Here is a 13,382-nt window from a genome sequence, read left to right on the forward strand (position 1 = left end):
GGACTCCTTGTTATCTTAAGAAAGCTCACTAGTACTGATGTCAGATTTAATTTACTTATTTGACTCAAAAGATGAGGGGGTTTAGGTCCTCTTCACTATCACTACTTAAGAATTTCACACCTTAAAGCAAAGTCTACTAATTATGTCATATTTATTGACTTTACCAAGAAACCATGTTTCTAAAGATTTCTTCAGATTTAACAGCTCAAAACCTCGTAAGAATGGAAGGCCCTTAAGACTATTTAAAAAGTAAAGTATCAAATTCAAGTAAGTTTGCCAATATTTGCTGAATGCCCCCGTTACTCAGACTAAGTAGAATTTCCCGGGAGGAAAGAAGAAAACAAAACCAAACAAAACCAAAACAAACCAAAACACGATGCAAGTTAAAAAACCATGTTAACTGATCTCATGAGGTAGTTTCTTGCTTCATACCTGGCCAGCGCTGAAGGTCTGAACACACACTCTGGAGGGGACTAGGATGCTGTCTATATAAGTAAGATGAGCGTAAAGTACTAAATACATCCATGAAACCTAGAAAAAAAAATATTCAACAACATAAGCATGATTTCCATTTTAGATACATGATATTTCACACTAGACTTTTTATTTAGTCTAAGTTATTCTTAATTATCTTGAATCCAAATGTCTGCTTTATTTATATCTGGTCATGTGAAGTACCATCACAGAACAATAAAGAAACCATTACTAACAACATATAGTGGGAATTATTGAATTTCCTCATTTTGGAAACTTTCTCAGTATGCAAGAATCCTTTTAATTTTAGAACTTCCAGGTGAAAACAAATATTCCAGCTAAGACTTGAGATCCTGCAACTGCATGGGAAAATCCCAGTTAACTGGACTCTCACAGGATTTCTGTGTTGAGACTCATTTCATGAATTGATTTAAAAATAAGGAATGTACGAAGCATTAACACATTTTAAAACTACATTAAGGTATACCTGATTTGTTTAATAGTTGTAATATAGCATGGAAGCAACAAGAGGTGGAAAAGGGACAACACTGCAGGAAATGCATCAGCAAATACTATTTCAAAAATGTTAGCTACTGTGAATACATAGCATACCACAAGCATGCCTTATATCCATTGTTCAAAATAGCAATACTCAGACCGAGATTCACGAGCCACAAGTGACTCTTTAATGCGTTTTCTGCAGCTCTTTGCAGCACATGATATTAAAACACTTTGTGATTTAATTAGTAACCAATCAGAATGCTTTTACTATGTTATTAACCAATAAAATAATACTTGGTCAGTCATTTTGTTGGGAGAATTTTACATATATAAAAATAAAAAATATAGTAAATGAAACAATGAATTCACACTACTGTGGCTCTTCGGGGTAATGTTGATTGCTCATTTGGCTTCTGAACCACTGAGGTCTGAGTATTGCTGGTTTAGTCTCATTGAAATGCATTGCACTGTTAAGAAACTGATTTCAACATCTCTATTAGGCAGGCTTCAAAAGTGGCACGGATATGGTCCTCAAAATGATGATCAGGGGACCATGAAGTAAAAAAAAATATTTGTAAGCACATGTTCAAAGAAGGTATTTATATAAATTGGTTAAATCTAAGGATTATTCTGGGCCATCTTCTGAAATGTAACTAAAGGGTATATTAAAACACAAAAAACACATATTAATGAAACATAAAGGTAACATTTTAAATGCTCAGAAGCCTGGAAATTGAAAAGTTAGAGTTAAATTTACAACTTTAATTGTGCACCCTTGTATGTATGTATGTATGTATTACTATACAATCTATAATTATGAGCACATATTTTTCAAATAATAAACCATCTCTCACATCTTTATAAAAAGATATATTGCTAAATCTTTTTGGGGTATCATCCTAATGTTCCTCCATAATATCCAGCAGTATGAGTTATACCAAAAAGTACAAATGAAGTTGTAATAAGATGTAAGAGTAATGATGAAAAGCAGTATGAGCTGGCATCCTGCATAAGTATTTACAATTTAAGTGTCTACAATTAAATTGTAGAACTTTCAAAGCTCGTTGTCAGCTTCATTAACATAGCTAAATTAAAAACACACTCTGGTAAAGAAATTACATGTAAAACTCAGGAAAAGTTTTGTAATACTTAGGCTGATTCCACCTAATTCTCAATTTTGGTATCCAAATCCCTTACGCAACTTTACAAATCTTAGCCTTAAAGTTTAAGAAACAAGCGAGGATAAACCACTAAAGCTAACTAAACTTCTACAAAAGGTAGTAAAATACTCCATCTTGAATCTTGGTGGTTTATTTCAGTGACATAAGGACATGCTGTTAAACAGAACTTCTATAAGAAAATAAAATATATTCTGCTTTCAGCTGTTACAATGAGCTTGCTTCAGTCCTGAAGCAGTTTCTACTATTCTAAGATTTCTTTCCCCTACATTGGAATTTTAGCAGCTCTTTGGCCTGTGGCAGGGCTCCTCTCCCACCAATAGCTCTGCCCAGGTCATGTCTACACTATACACTTAAGTTGACCTATGTTAAATAAACTTAGTTGCGGTGGTTCACATCCACACTGCCCTTCTGTCCATGGTGCATGTCCTGGAGTGCTTCCACCAACTTAAGAGGGGCAATGTGAAGGGGTGAGAGCCAGGACTCTCAGCTCCCTGCCAGGAGCCCAGCTCACCCCTAACCCCTGCTGGGAATGGGGAAGCCACACTGGGCTTCTCAGCTCCTTGCTGGAAGCCAGGCAGCTGCACTATGCTCCAGGCACAGAGCCCCCCGCTGGTTGCAGCCAAGCTCCCAGTGGAGAGCAGGGAGTCAAGAGCCCAGGAGGGCAGCCCAGATCTGAGCAGGGAGCCATGAATCTGGACAGCAGCCCAGCTGGGAGTGGGGAACCGGGACCCCAGGGACAGCAGGGCTCCCTGTGGGGAGCCTGGGCAGCAGCCTGAGACGGAAGCCTGGGAGGCAGCCCAGCAGGGGAGCTGGGAGCCAGCTTTCTTATCAATTTCCCAGCTCCAGCAGAGCCTTGAAACTGACAATGACTGCCAATAGATGTAAGAAATGCAGCAACTACAGGGACACCGCATCGCCCTTAACTACACCAACGTAAGCTCTACAGCTCTTGTGGAGGTGGAGGTATCACGTCAGTGTACTAGGGCACTTACATCGTCAGGAGCAAGGCTGTAGTGTGCAAACTGACATAATTAGGTCAATGTAAGCTGCCTTACATCGACCTAATGCTGTAGCGTAAGACCAGGCCTCAATCACCCTGAGTGAAAAGATCAATCTTATGAACTAGACTTTCATAGCTCTGAAGACTCCCAAAAACCCTTGTAACTCTCCCCTTTCAACCAGGGTCTTGTCTGTGCTAGCTATTTCTCACATTTATACCCACTCAGGCTGCAGTTCCTTCAGTAATTCTGTCCCGAGGCTAGCCTCGAGCTGATTCCCCTCTTCCTACTCTCCCAACTGCTATGCTGTGGAGACAGCATTTTAGATATCAGTTAATTGTTTCCGCTGCTAGTACAATCAGGGCACTTCTACCAAGACCTTGCTTCTGCGGCAACATTCCTTTTGAATTTGGCAGAAGAATCAAATTATAAGACCATCATCAAAAAAAATTTGGGGAGGGTTAAAAGACAATCAGATTTTAGAGCCAGAAGGTACCACAAAAATCATCTAAGTCTGAACTCCTGCATTCACTCCACTGACCATTATTTTCTGTAATGAAACAGTTAGCAACATATTAACAGTGAAGCCAATCTGAATTCCTTTTCAACTCATATCAACATTTCTGTATTTTAAAAGCTATAAAAATCCTTCAGAGAAAAAGGGAGGGACTTTATCTAGACTGACACATCATATTCAGAGACAGATACACTGGTAATTACACTCAGTTTCTCCTTCCATTCACTGAGTTTAAGGCCTTGTCTATACTAAAGGGAAAAGTCAATCTAAACTATGCAATTTGAGTTATGTGAATAGCAAAACTCAAATCAACTTAGCTTAGATCTACTTACTGTGTGATCCACACTATGCTGTGTCTACAGGAGACGCTCCCCTACTGACCCCCCTTACTCTTCTCGATCTGGTGGAGTACCGGAGTCGACATCCGTGTGATCGGTGGTCGATTTAGCGGGTCTTCACTAAACCCACTAAATTGACCCCCGGTGGATTGAGCGCCACAGCATTGATCCCGGCTGTAGTGAGACAAGCCTTAACTGGTAACTGAAACTAGCAGTTCAGTCCTGCCATCAGGTAAGAGGGTTGCAGTTGCATCAATGTTAAGTTGATAAAATTAGCTACTAGAACTGAGCTGAATATCAAACTGAAGAAAAAAACTGCACTGTAAAATGACTAAGTGTCACAGTCTGACTAGAACACTGAGCATGACTGGAAATGCACTACAAGATATACAACAAACTCAGAGGAAAACTCTACAAATTATCTGTATAGCAAATGACACTGGTATTCTGGGTTTTTTTCTATGGACAGCTCCAATAATTTGTTTTAAACCACAATCTAAGCAACTGTATAACAATGACCTGTGGCTTGATTTACCATGGTTTCAGCTTGAAAATTTAAGTGTGACAGCATTCACTAATCCCATTTTTATTTTTGTTGAAATGATAATTCTGGCATATCACCCCGGAACATACCATGTTTATTTTCAAAGAAGGACTGTGCAGAGATATAGGATGTATTCCACTGGGAAGAGATTTTGTTTTCTGTACAATAGCCAGGAAGCAACCTGTTCACTAGTTCATCGAGCTGGCTAACTTTCAAGTCGGACAATCCAAGGTCTCTCAGATTCAGTACAGGCTGTAAAGCAATAGGAGAAGTATTCAAATATTTAATAAAATCAGGTCACCTCATGAAAAGAAAAGTCTGCTAAGAAGGGGATATTTTCACAGAATTACTGATACAGCTTCAACTATCAGATTTTTAAAGAAGAATTTTAAAGTGAAAAAAAAGTAGAAAAATAGGAAGACTTAATTAGAGAAAAATTAAACCAGTTATTATTGATATAAAATAAGCTTCTATACTATGCCATCCTGTGTGTATTAATCACAGTGTGTGTGCTTGTTTGGTAATATATAGCCATTTGTTTGCTTAGTCCATGTTAAGAATGTTCTCTTCATATTTGAAACAGAGTAGATTGATTTAAGTCAAAGTGAATTAAATCACCAATTTTAGTCATGATTTAAGTCAGCAGCCAGGAAACCTTGATTTAAATTGTCAATTTTAAATCTTGTTTTGTATTTGTACTTCTTATTTTCCTGAAGAAAAGTTGATTCTTATTAGTTGGTAATCATTAAAACATATTGAACAGCAACCAGCTATAGCCTTAACACTAAATTTGGTGGTACTTTTTGCTACCCGGATGACACACACCTGTACACATTTATGTAAACAATTATATAGCTTAACGTAAAAATAAAGAATATGAATGTCATGAAAATAAATTTATATATGTTATGTTAAAAATGGTGAAAGCTGCATTTCTAATTCATTGGATGATTGGTATCTTGCGATTTGTTTCAAGCTCTATTTGGATGGAAACTGGAATTCAATTAAATGCACACAAATAACATTTCAAAGTTGTTTTATTAGTTAAAAACAACTACCTTAGATGTGCTGAATATATAGGAAAAAAGTTTATCAAAATATGTTTTGCATTTAAAACTAACTGATTTATTAAACAAAGTATTAGCTGTAGTTATGAACTGATTGTTTCTGGTCACTATGTCCTTCAAGATTTTATAATTAGTAGATCTCATCCTCTCATGCCTAGTTTTCATTTATAGATTGGAAGAGTAAAACAAGTCTTCCTGCTTTTTCAACTTAATTATTTTCTTAATTTTCAATGAACTAGTCATTGAACTGAACTACACCTCTACCCCAATATAACGCGGTCCTCCGGAGCCAAAAAAATCTTACAGCGCTATAGGTGAGACCACATTATATCGAACTTGCTTTGGCCCCCCTGCTCCTTCTCCCCTGACTGCCCCCTCCAGAAACCCCCCCATCCCTAATCACCCCCAGGACCCCACCCCCTACCAAACCCCCCTGCTCCCTGTCCCAACTGCCCCGACCCCTATCCATACCCCTCTGCCCCCTGACAGGCACTCACCATCAGCAGCGGGAAGTGGAGCAGCCCGGCCCCACCCCGTTCCACTTTGCCAGCTCCCAGCTGCGGTGCTCCGCTTCCCGCCGCTGCTGAGTGCGGGGAGGTTGGGGAAAGGACTCCCTCTGTACTTACCTGCAGCGGTAAGCAGAGCACCGCGGCTAGGAGCTGATGGAGTGGACTGGGCTGGAGCCGGGCTGCTCCGCTTCCACCGCTACCGGTGAGTGCGGGGAGGTTGGGGAAAGAACACCCCCCGCACTCACCTGTGGCAAGAAGCAGAGCACCGCGGCCCCAGCCCGCTCCGCTTTCCTTGTCCCGGCCCCAGCCGTGTCGCTGGGGGGGGCCGGATTTGGAAAAAGGTCCCGCACTCACCGGCAGCGGTGGAGCCACCCAGCCCCAGTTTGCTCCACTCCGCCAGCTCCCAGCCACGGCACTCCATTTCCCACTGCAGGTAAGTACTGGAGGCATTCTTTCCCCAACCTCCCCGCACTCACTGGTGGCGGGAAGTGGAGCGCCGCAGCTCGGAGCTGACACACTGATCCACCGGAGCGTTGCTTTACCGCTTTGTACGCAAACCAGTGTTATAACAGGTCATGTTATATTGGGGTAGAGGTGTAGTTGAATAAAACAAAAAAGAAAATATTTTCTCTGCACTCACAAAAGAAGCTATTGCTGTCAAAAGCTGGTTTAGCACTTCAAACTCTGGCTCCAAGTGCTTACCCAGTGATTTCCCATCAGTTCAGTAGCCTGACTTTCTTAAAAACTTTAGTAGCAACCTGTACTGCTTACTTTTTTTTAATGTAATGTCAATTATTTTAATATATTATAGTAAATTCAGGCCTTGACGTAGATTGTCATAATTTCAATTTTAAAAAAAACTTTACTTTTAAAAAGATAGATTCAATATAAATTTTAAAAATCAGATTTTTATGTATTTTACAAAAATATTGATTTTTATTCATGTTTTCTACTATTGTTCTGGTTTGAGTAGACAGATGCATTATTTTCCTACCTCTCTCAGCATCCAGCATCTTTCTAATCTGTGAGATGTTGCTATTCTGTCAGAGAAGAAAAAAAAATTCCCCAAGAATGTGCAACAGCAGCTATCCACTAGTTAGACTGACTGAGGTGTAGAATCTTCTGCAATTCTGGCTTTTTTGCCAGCTTTTTTTTGAGTGGTGGGTGAGAAATTGAGGAAATGTGGATATTGGATATTTCACAGTGGTTTTAAAAAATTACGGTAGAAACCCAGATAAACACACTCTGATCCCTATATAATCACACTGAAGGGAAAAGCATTTTGTATTCATGGCTCAAGCACGGGGAGTGATGCCAGTGTTGGCAATCAACGTACAAATTACAAACTAGAATTTGGCTCTTTGCCTCATTTGTGCCTATCTGGGAGGGGGGAGGAGAGACAGTATCCTATCAAAATATTTACCCTTTTGTATGAGCAAAATGTTTCACTTTTCTGATTAATTATGCATAACCCAGTTAATATGACAAAACTGGAACTGCAGAACCTAGATCTTACCAGCATCAGCTCAGAAACCATGATGTTCTACTTGGCAAAGCTTGATTCTTGATCAAGGCTATCAAACATACATCCCACACGAACTCATGTGGCTCACACGAAACATCCATACTAATCCATACATAACAGGATCTAAGTTTTCATTTCCATTACATCTGCCTGATTCTGCAGACAGTCTGAAACAACTCAGCGCATGAACTCTTCCCCTTTTAATCTGATTGGGCTGTCAACTCTAAAGCCCATTGATAACACGTCAGTGTCAGTGTTAACTATTTAATCACTGATCATTTTAGTAAGTGGAAAGGGAGTAGAAGTGATACCCACTGTGTTGGGAACTTGGAGTTGCTGCGGGAAAGAAATTCAGAGAACACAGGAAACCCTCAAAGAGAGGGAAAGCAGGAAAGAAACAGAGAAGGGGGAAAGAAGAGAAAAAAGGCAAAAATAGTGGGGTTAAAAATGAGTAGATTCTGAGTGACAGAACAATGACACACTGAACAAATGACAAAACAAATGTTTAGTTACTCCATGCAGGTTATATTTTCTCCTTACAAACTTCCTACTGACATCAGTGGGCACCATGACGGGCATTGTGGGAAGTACATAGTCCTGAATTTATACTATGGTACATGGACCAGAAGTAAACGTTATGAAAATGGGATTTAGGTGCTTTTGAAAGTTTTACCTTTGGTGATGTCCATATCGCTGATTCTATGATTTTATTTCAAATTTTGTTAACATTACTTAGAAGAGAGTGCTACAGGTTTGGTTTAATGACTTACGAGGAGAGAGGAGGCACAGTGGACAAGAACAGGAAGGGGGCTCCAGGTAAGAATGTTTATCCATTTCACATTTCTGTAAATGCTGATCGCTCATTAAAATATTTGTCTGCTTGTAATTTAAAGTACCCATATAGAACAGTAATAAGCATGACAGCATTGGCTATATATAAAAATAAGGCACACATCTGTGCATTGTAAAAAAATGTGATATCATTGAAAAATAATTTCTTAGTAAAAAACAGTCTGACAATTTAAAAAAAAAAAAATGAAAAATCTTCAAACCTCATTTAAACAAATATAATTCCCAGTCTCTCAAAAATTCCTGTTACCTCACTGCTTTGAGCATCATGTTCTGGGGCTGTATCCCTCTGTAGAGACTGAATAGATGCTGTGCTGACAGAAGTAGCTGAGGTTTTTGGTGAATGGAAGGCATTGATGAGGTGACTCAGAGGAACTGTAACCTGGTAGAAATTAAAGATTAAATTAATCAATCACACTAACAGAATATAATGCCATACATGAATTTTCTCTTCAGTATTTATATATCTAAATACATCCCCATCCCAGATAATGTATAAAATGATGATCTTAGACAGTGCCTTCCAAGTTATGTTCTCAGAATGCTTTTTGAACTTTGCCTCTAAGGTACAGATGGAGACACAAAGAGTTAGCGATCATCAGACAGTAAGCAACCAAGACAGATTAAGTCACACAGGTAGTCTACCAAAGTAGGAAACAGAACCCAGGTTACCTAATGTACAAGAAAACATGTTAGATACTCAAACACAGAGTTGCGGGGACAAACGATCAACTTTTAGGCTACCCATTAGCTTTCTGTTAACTAAAAATTCTCTTCTCATAAAGACAGGTTTCAGAGTAGCAGCTGTGTTAGTCTGTATCCGCAAAAAGAACAGGAGTACTTGTGGCACCTTAAAGACTAACAAATTTATTTTAGCAAATTTGTTAGTCTTTAAGGTGCCACAAGTACTCCTGTTCTTCTCATAAAATGTATCTTTTTATAAATTTCTTAATAACAATAGCAGATAAAGAAATTATTAGCTGTTGCAAAAGGAATAATGTTTTGCCAGTTTTAGTGTGATCCTGTCATTTGTTTTTTGTGTTAGTGATCAATGTATAGTGTGAGGTGCCATTGCAACCTCACCTGGGAGAGAATTGCCTAGGTATTATTGAAGTGCACTTAGAAGACATTAAAGAGGCCTTTCCAAGAAAAATGTTGACCTCTGATGTATTTTTGCAACTCTATTTACATTTTGAAATTTATCCTTCCTGAAAAGTTTCTACAATTAGTGTAGGTCTCTCTTTAGAAGAAATAATAGGTATTTGTTAAAACATGCTGGTGTAACTTCTGCTAATGTAACCTATCTAAAAAAGTATTAATAAGTGTTTGTTTTCTAAACCCATTTTAAATCTACTTATATATTTAGAAGTCTTGGATTTAGAAAACCACACAAAGATGATATAGGAAAGTGAAATGGTCTCTTAGTAAAGCACACAATGCCCTCTCCTAAACATCTATTTTTGCAGGATTCTCCCTAACTCTGCCCAAAATTAAGTGAGAGCAATTGCAATGCTTCTTTCGTTTCCAACTGCACAAATCAGTTTCTCTGAAGTCCTAGTGTAGTTTAAGCTATGTTGTTAAGTTACTTAACTTCACTAACACTTTGGATCAATCTACACGATCACACCACACTGCTTTATGGTCACAGAGTTCAGCCAAGTTTGATAGTTTATTTATTCAATGTTTGAAGTATCCATACTACCAATTTGGTTGTTCAAAATTGTTATGTGGTTTCTTGTAACTATATCAGTACATAGCCCACTAGTATACATACACAGATACCTAGGCAGGACGTGACCAATTATTGGCATACATCACTGGGACTAATATGCATGTAGGTAAACCTGCTGCTAAACTATACTAATCCAAGTGGCCTAAGCCATTCATTGGCCCCGCCCTGCCTGCAGATCCATGCTGTGCCCTCACACAAGTATAGGTAAGCATGATGGCAGAGGATAGACAAGAGAGCTGGGAGAGAATGTGACAAGTGCTGCCACATCTGGGTGGCAGTGCCCCAGGAAATAAGTAGTTCACAGTCAGTTGTCAGAAGAGAAAGCAACTGTCAGTTTTTTAAAAATTATAATACTGGGAAAAAATCAGAAGTATTGCGTCATCTAAGATCAGTGTAACTGAAAAATCAGAGAAAAATATTCTTCAGTTTCATTAAACAGCACTTTTTATACAGTCAATTTCATTCTGTCCCCAGTCAATCTGATGTTTGAGACTTTCACATGTAGCAGAGCGAAGACATTTGAAAAGTAAATGTGATTACAGAACCATAAAAAAAAAAAAGCAAAGGAACCTATAGGCAAGAGAAATAAATGAACCTATTTTAAACAGACTACATTTCAAGTTAAGTGTCCATTTAAATATTTAAGAGATTTATTCATTTAGCTGTTGTTGTCCAGGCTCCACAATGCATTCATTGGTTCTTCTTGTAAACAGGATCAGAGTGGTTTCCATCATGCCAGAGCAGGTGTCCACTAAACCAGGATTTGGAAGCTGATTTCTCAAACTGAATCCCACAGCACCACCAATTTCCCCACTATGTAGTATATGGTAAAACTGTAATGCTCTTTTAATGAACTGTATGGAGGACACAAATAGTGAGGAGACTAGAGTGCCACCAAAGGGTAATCTAGATAATTAATTTGCTTAGAGAAAGAGTTCAACTTTGCCTAATAAATACATGCATTTATCTGAAATTTCGCTAGAGATTTAGATTTAATTGGTGTTCTACCTTCCATTTTCTCTTTCAGAGTTTAGATGTCCAGGAGATCCTGCTTAGGCAGCTTGTGTATAAGTGGGATAAGTCTGGACAATACAAAGTATATGTATATCAACTGACTGGTTTAAAAAAAATAAGTATTTTGTAAACAGGTAATCTATATCATGACGACTCCCTCCCCATTTGCTTCTTTTGCTGGACCAAAAATTTGGCCAGAATGCTGCATGTTCAACATTTTACAGATGTAGTTGAAATATTTTAAATGTAAAGTTTTATTTCTTTATAATGCACTATGCTAATCTTATTAGTCAATTGTTTTCCCACAGAGCTGAGACCAGCCAAGTGATGCTTTGGTAGCTCCCAGGCTTGCTAAAACGGAGAACTAGTATACCTAAGATCAGCAAATTAAAGGATGAGGGAGAAGATCCTGGGAAAAGCTGAGGCCAGCTAAGTAACATCCTTGGGGAGAAAAAAATTTAAATACTGAAGAAACCAAACAGGCCACTAGAGAAAAGTGTCAGTATGGTGTACTAATCGGCCTTCTGGCTGGAGAAACATTATCTAGTACTAGCTCAACTCAACCAGGGAGGGATATTAAAAAAAAGTCACACAAACAAAAGCTGAGGGCAGATCCAAGCCTGGGAGTTTTCAGAGAGCCTTACACATTGTACTTTTAACACAACTGACATTTTCTGTTTGGTTTAATATTAAAATTTCTACTCTTATGTTCTGTGTGAATAGGACAAATAATCATGCCAGTATTATCGGTTACTAGCATTTGTTACAAAAGTACTTCTCTATGTAAACTGGGGAAGTGTTATAACTATGTTAGTAAGCCATACTGTAGCCCAAGCAAGAAAAAAACAATAGTCTAACACCCATGCATTTAACCAGGGCAGGGAATTGGGCCTAATGAGGAAGGGAATAAGGAATGCTAAGGGACAAGATATGTGTAGACTGTATTACACTGTATCAGAGCCTGGAATGTAAAAGGCTGTAAGCTGCACACTTATCAGAAGCTTAGGTATTTTCAGAAGCTGAGGTCCAATCAAGGATACTATGTGTATTATCTAGGTCTCTCTCTTAGATATTTATATGGCCCCACTTACTGTGGCATATAAGCACACCACCATCTTTAATATACCACACAAATGTGAGGCAGGGCTGTACTAATGTCCCCATTTTGCAAATAGGAAAATCAGGCACAGAGAAACCGACTTTTCAAGGTTGCTCAAAAGCCTCTGACCAAGCAGGGATTCGGCCCGAAGTTCCCCAGGTTAGCACTCTAACCACTGTACTAGTCTACCGTATTACACACCTCATTCCTCCCACTGTTGACACATGAAGTGACAGAGACCAGGAAGTGTCACAACCTCCTTTGTCAGCTCAGAAAGGAGGGAGAAAAATTCCCTAGCCGAGCCACCGGGAAGAAGAGAACTCGAGAGAGAGAAAATGGAGAACCCGCTCTCCACTCAGGACCGGGTCGGGGTATCGAGTATCTCCCGCTAACGTCCCCGGTGCAGGTGTCTGTCAGGAGACAACCTAGTGGCTAGGTCTCACCGTTGGGCGCCAACACGCCAGTTTCTCAGAATCCCTCCCTGAGCAGAAACAATCGCCCCCTCACCCCGCTCCCTGCCCCAGACTGGCCTCTGTGGCACGTCGTTACAACCCAACACACACACACACCCGCCCGCTCGCGCCCCCCGGGGACTTTCTGGGGCGGAGTCTCTCAGCGCGGCGGCTCCGACACAACGGGCGGGAGCTGCCCAGCCGACCCATTCCCTCAATAGTACTCCGCGGGGACGGGGGGCGCCTCGTGCTCCCCCGTATCCCGAGTCCCACCCGCGCGCCAGCCCTCTCACCTGGGGCTGCACGGTGGTAGAGAAGGAAAACATCCTCCCCTCTATAAGGGCGGCGGCGACTCCCCCTCCTCCCGTGCCGGGAGCGGCGATCTACACGCCCGGCGGTCTTCGCCTCTCACTCCCTCTGGCCGCGGCCGCCGGGAGAAGCAGCGTTCGGCGGCTCCACTCCCATGGAAAATGGCCGCTTCCTGCGGCCGGCAACGACTAGGCCAACTGCAACTGTGCCGGAAACGGCCCGCGCGGCATATCGCTTCCGGGTCATAGTCCCTCCCGAGTCCTTCCTGCCCGG

General features: G+C 40.4%; 1 protein-coding gene across 4 annotated transcripts in view; it reads right to left on the minus strand.

The window, feature by feature from the left end:
- Positions 1–13,382, minus strand: part of YME1L1 (YME1 like 1 ATPase) — a 34,766-nt gene extending 21,384 nt beyond the window's left edge. For 2 of the 4 annotated variants that reach the window (XM_039524401.1, XM_039524400.1), the window contains exons 1-4: positions 13,094–13,382; positions 8,754–8,885; positions 4,643–4,805; positions 433–531 (exon numbers count right to left, since the gene is read on the minus strand). In XM_039524401.1, coding sequence (XP_039380335.1) covers positions 433–531; positions 4,643–4,805; positions 8,754–8,885; positions 13,094–13,126 — 427 coding nt within the window. In that variant the 5' untranslated portion in view covers positions 13,127–13,382. The remainder of the gene's footprint in view (positions 1–432; positions 532–4,642; positions 4,806–8,753; positions 8,886–13,093) is intronic. The other 2 variants (XM_039524403.1, XM_039524402.1) reach the window with 1 other exon arrangement.

Source organism: Mauremys reevesii, linkage group 2 (genome assembly GCF_016161935.1).
Source record: "Mauremys reevesii isolate NIE-2019 linkage group 2, ASM1616193v1, whole genome shotgun sequence".
Lineage (NCBI taxonomy): Eukaryota > Metazoa > Chordata > Testudines > Geoemydidae > Mauremys > Mauremys reevesii.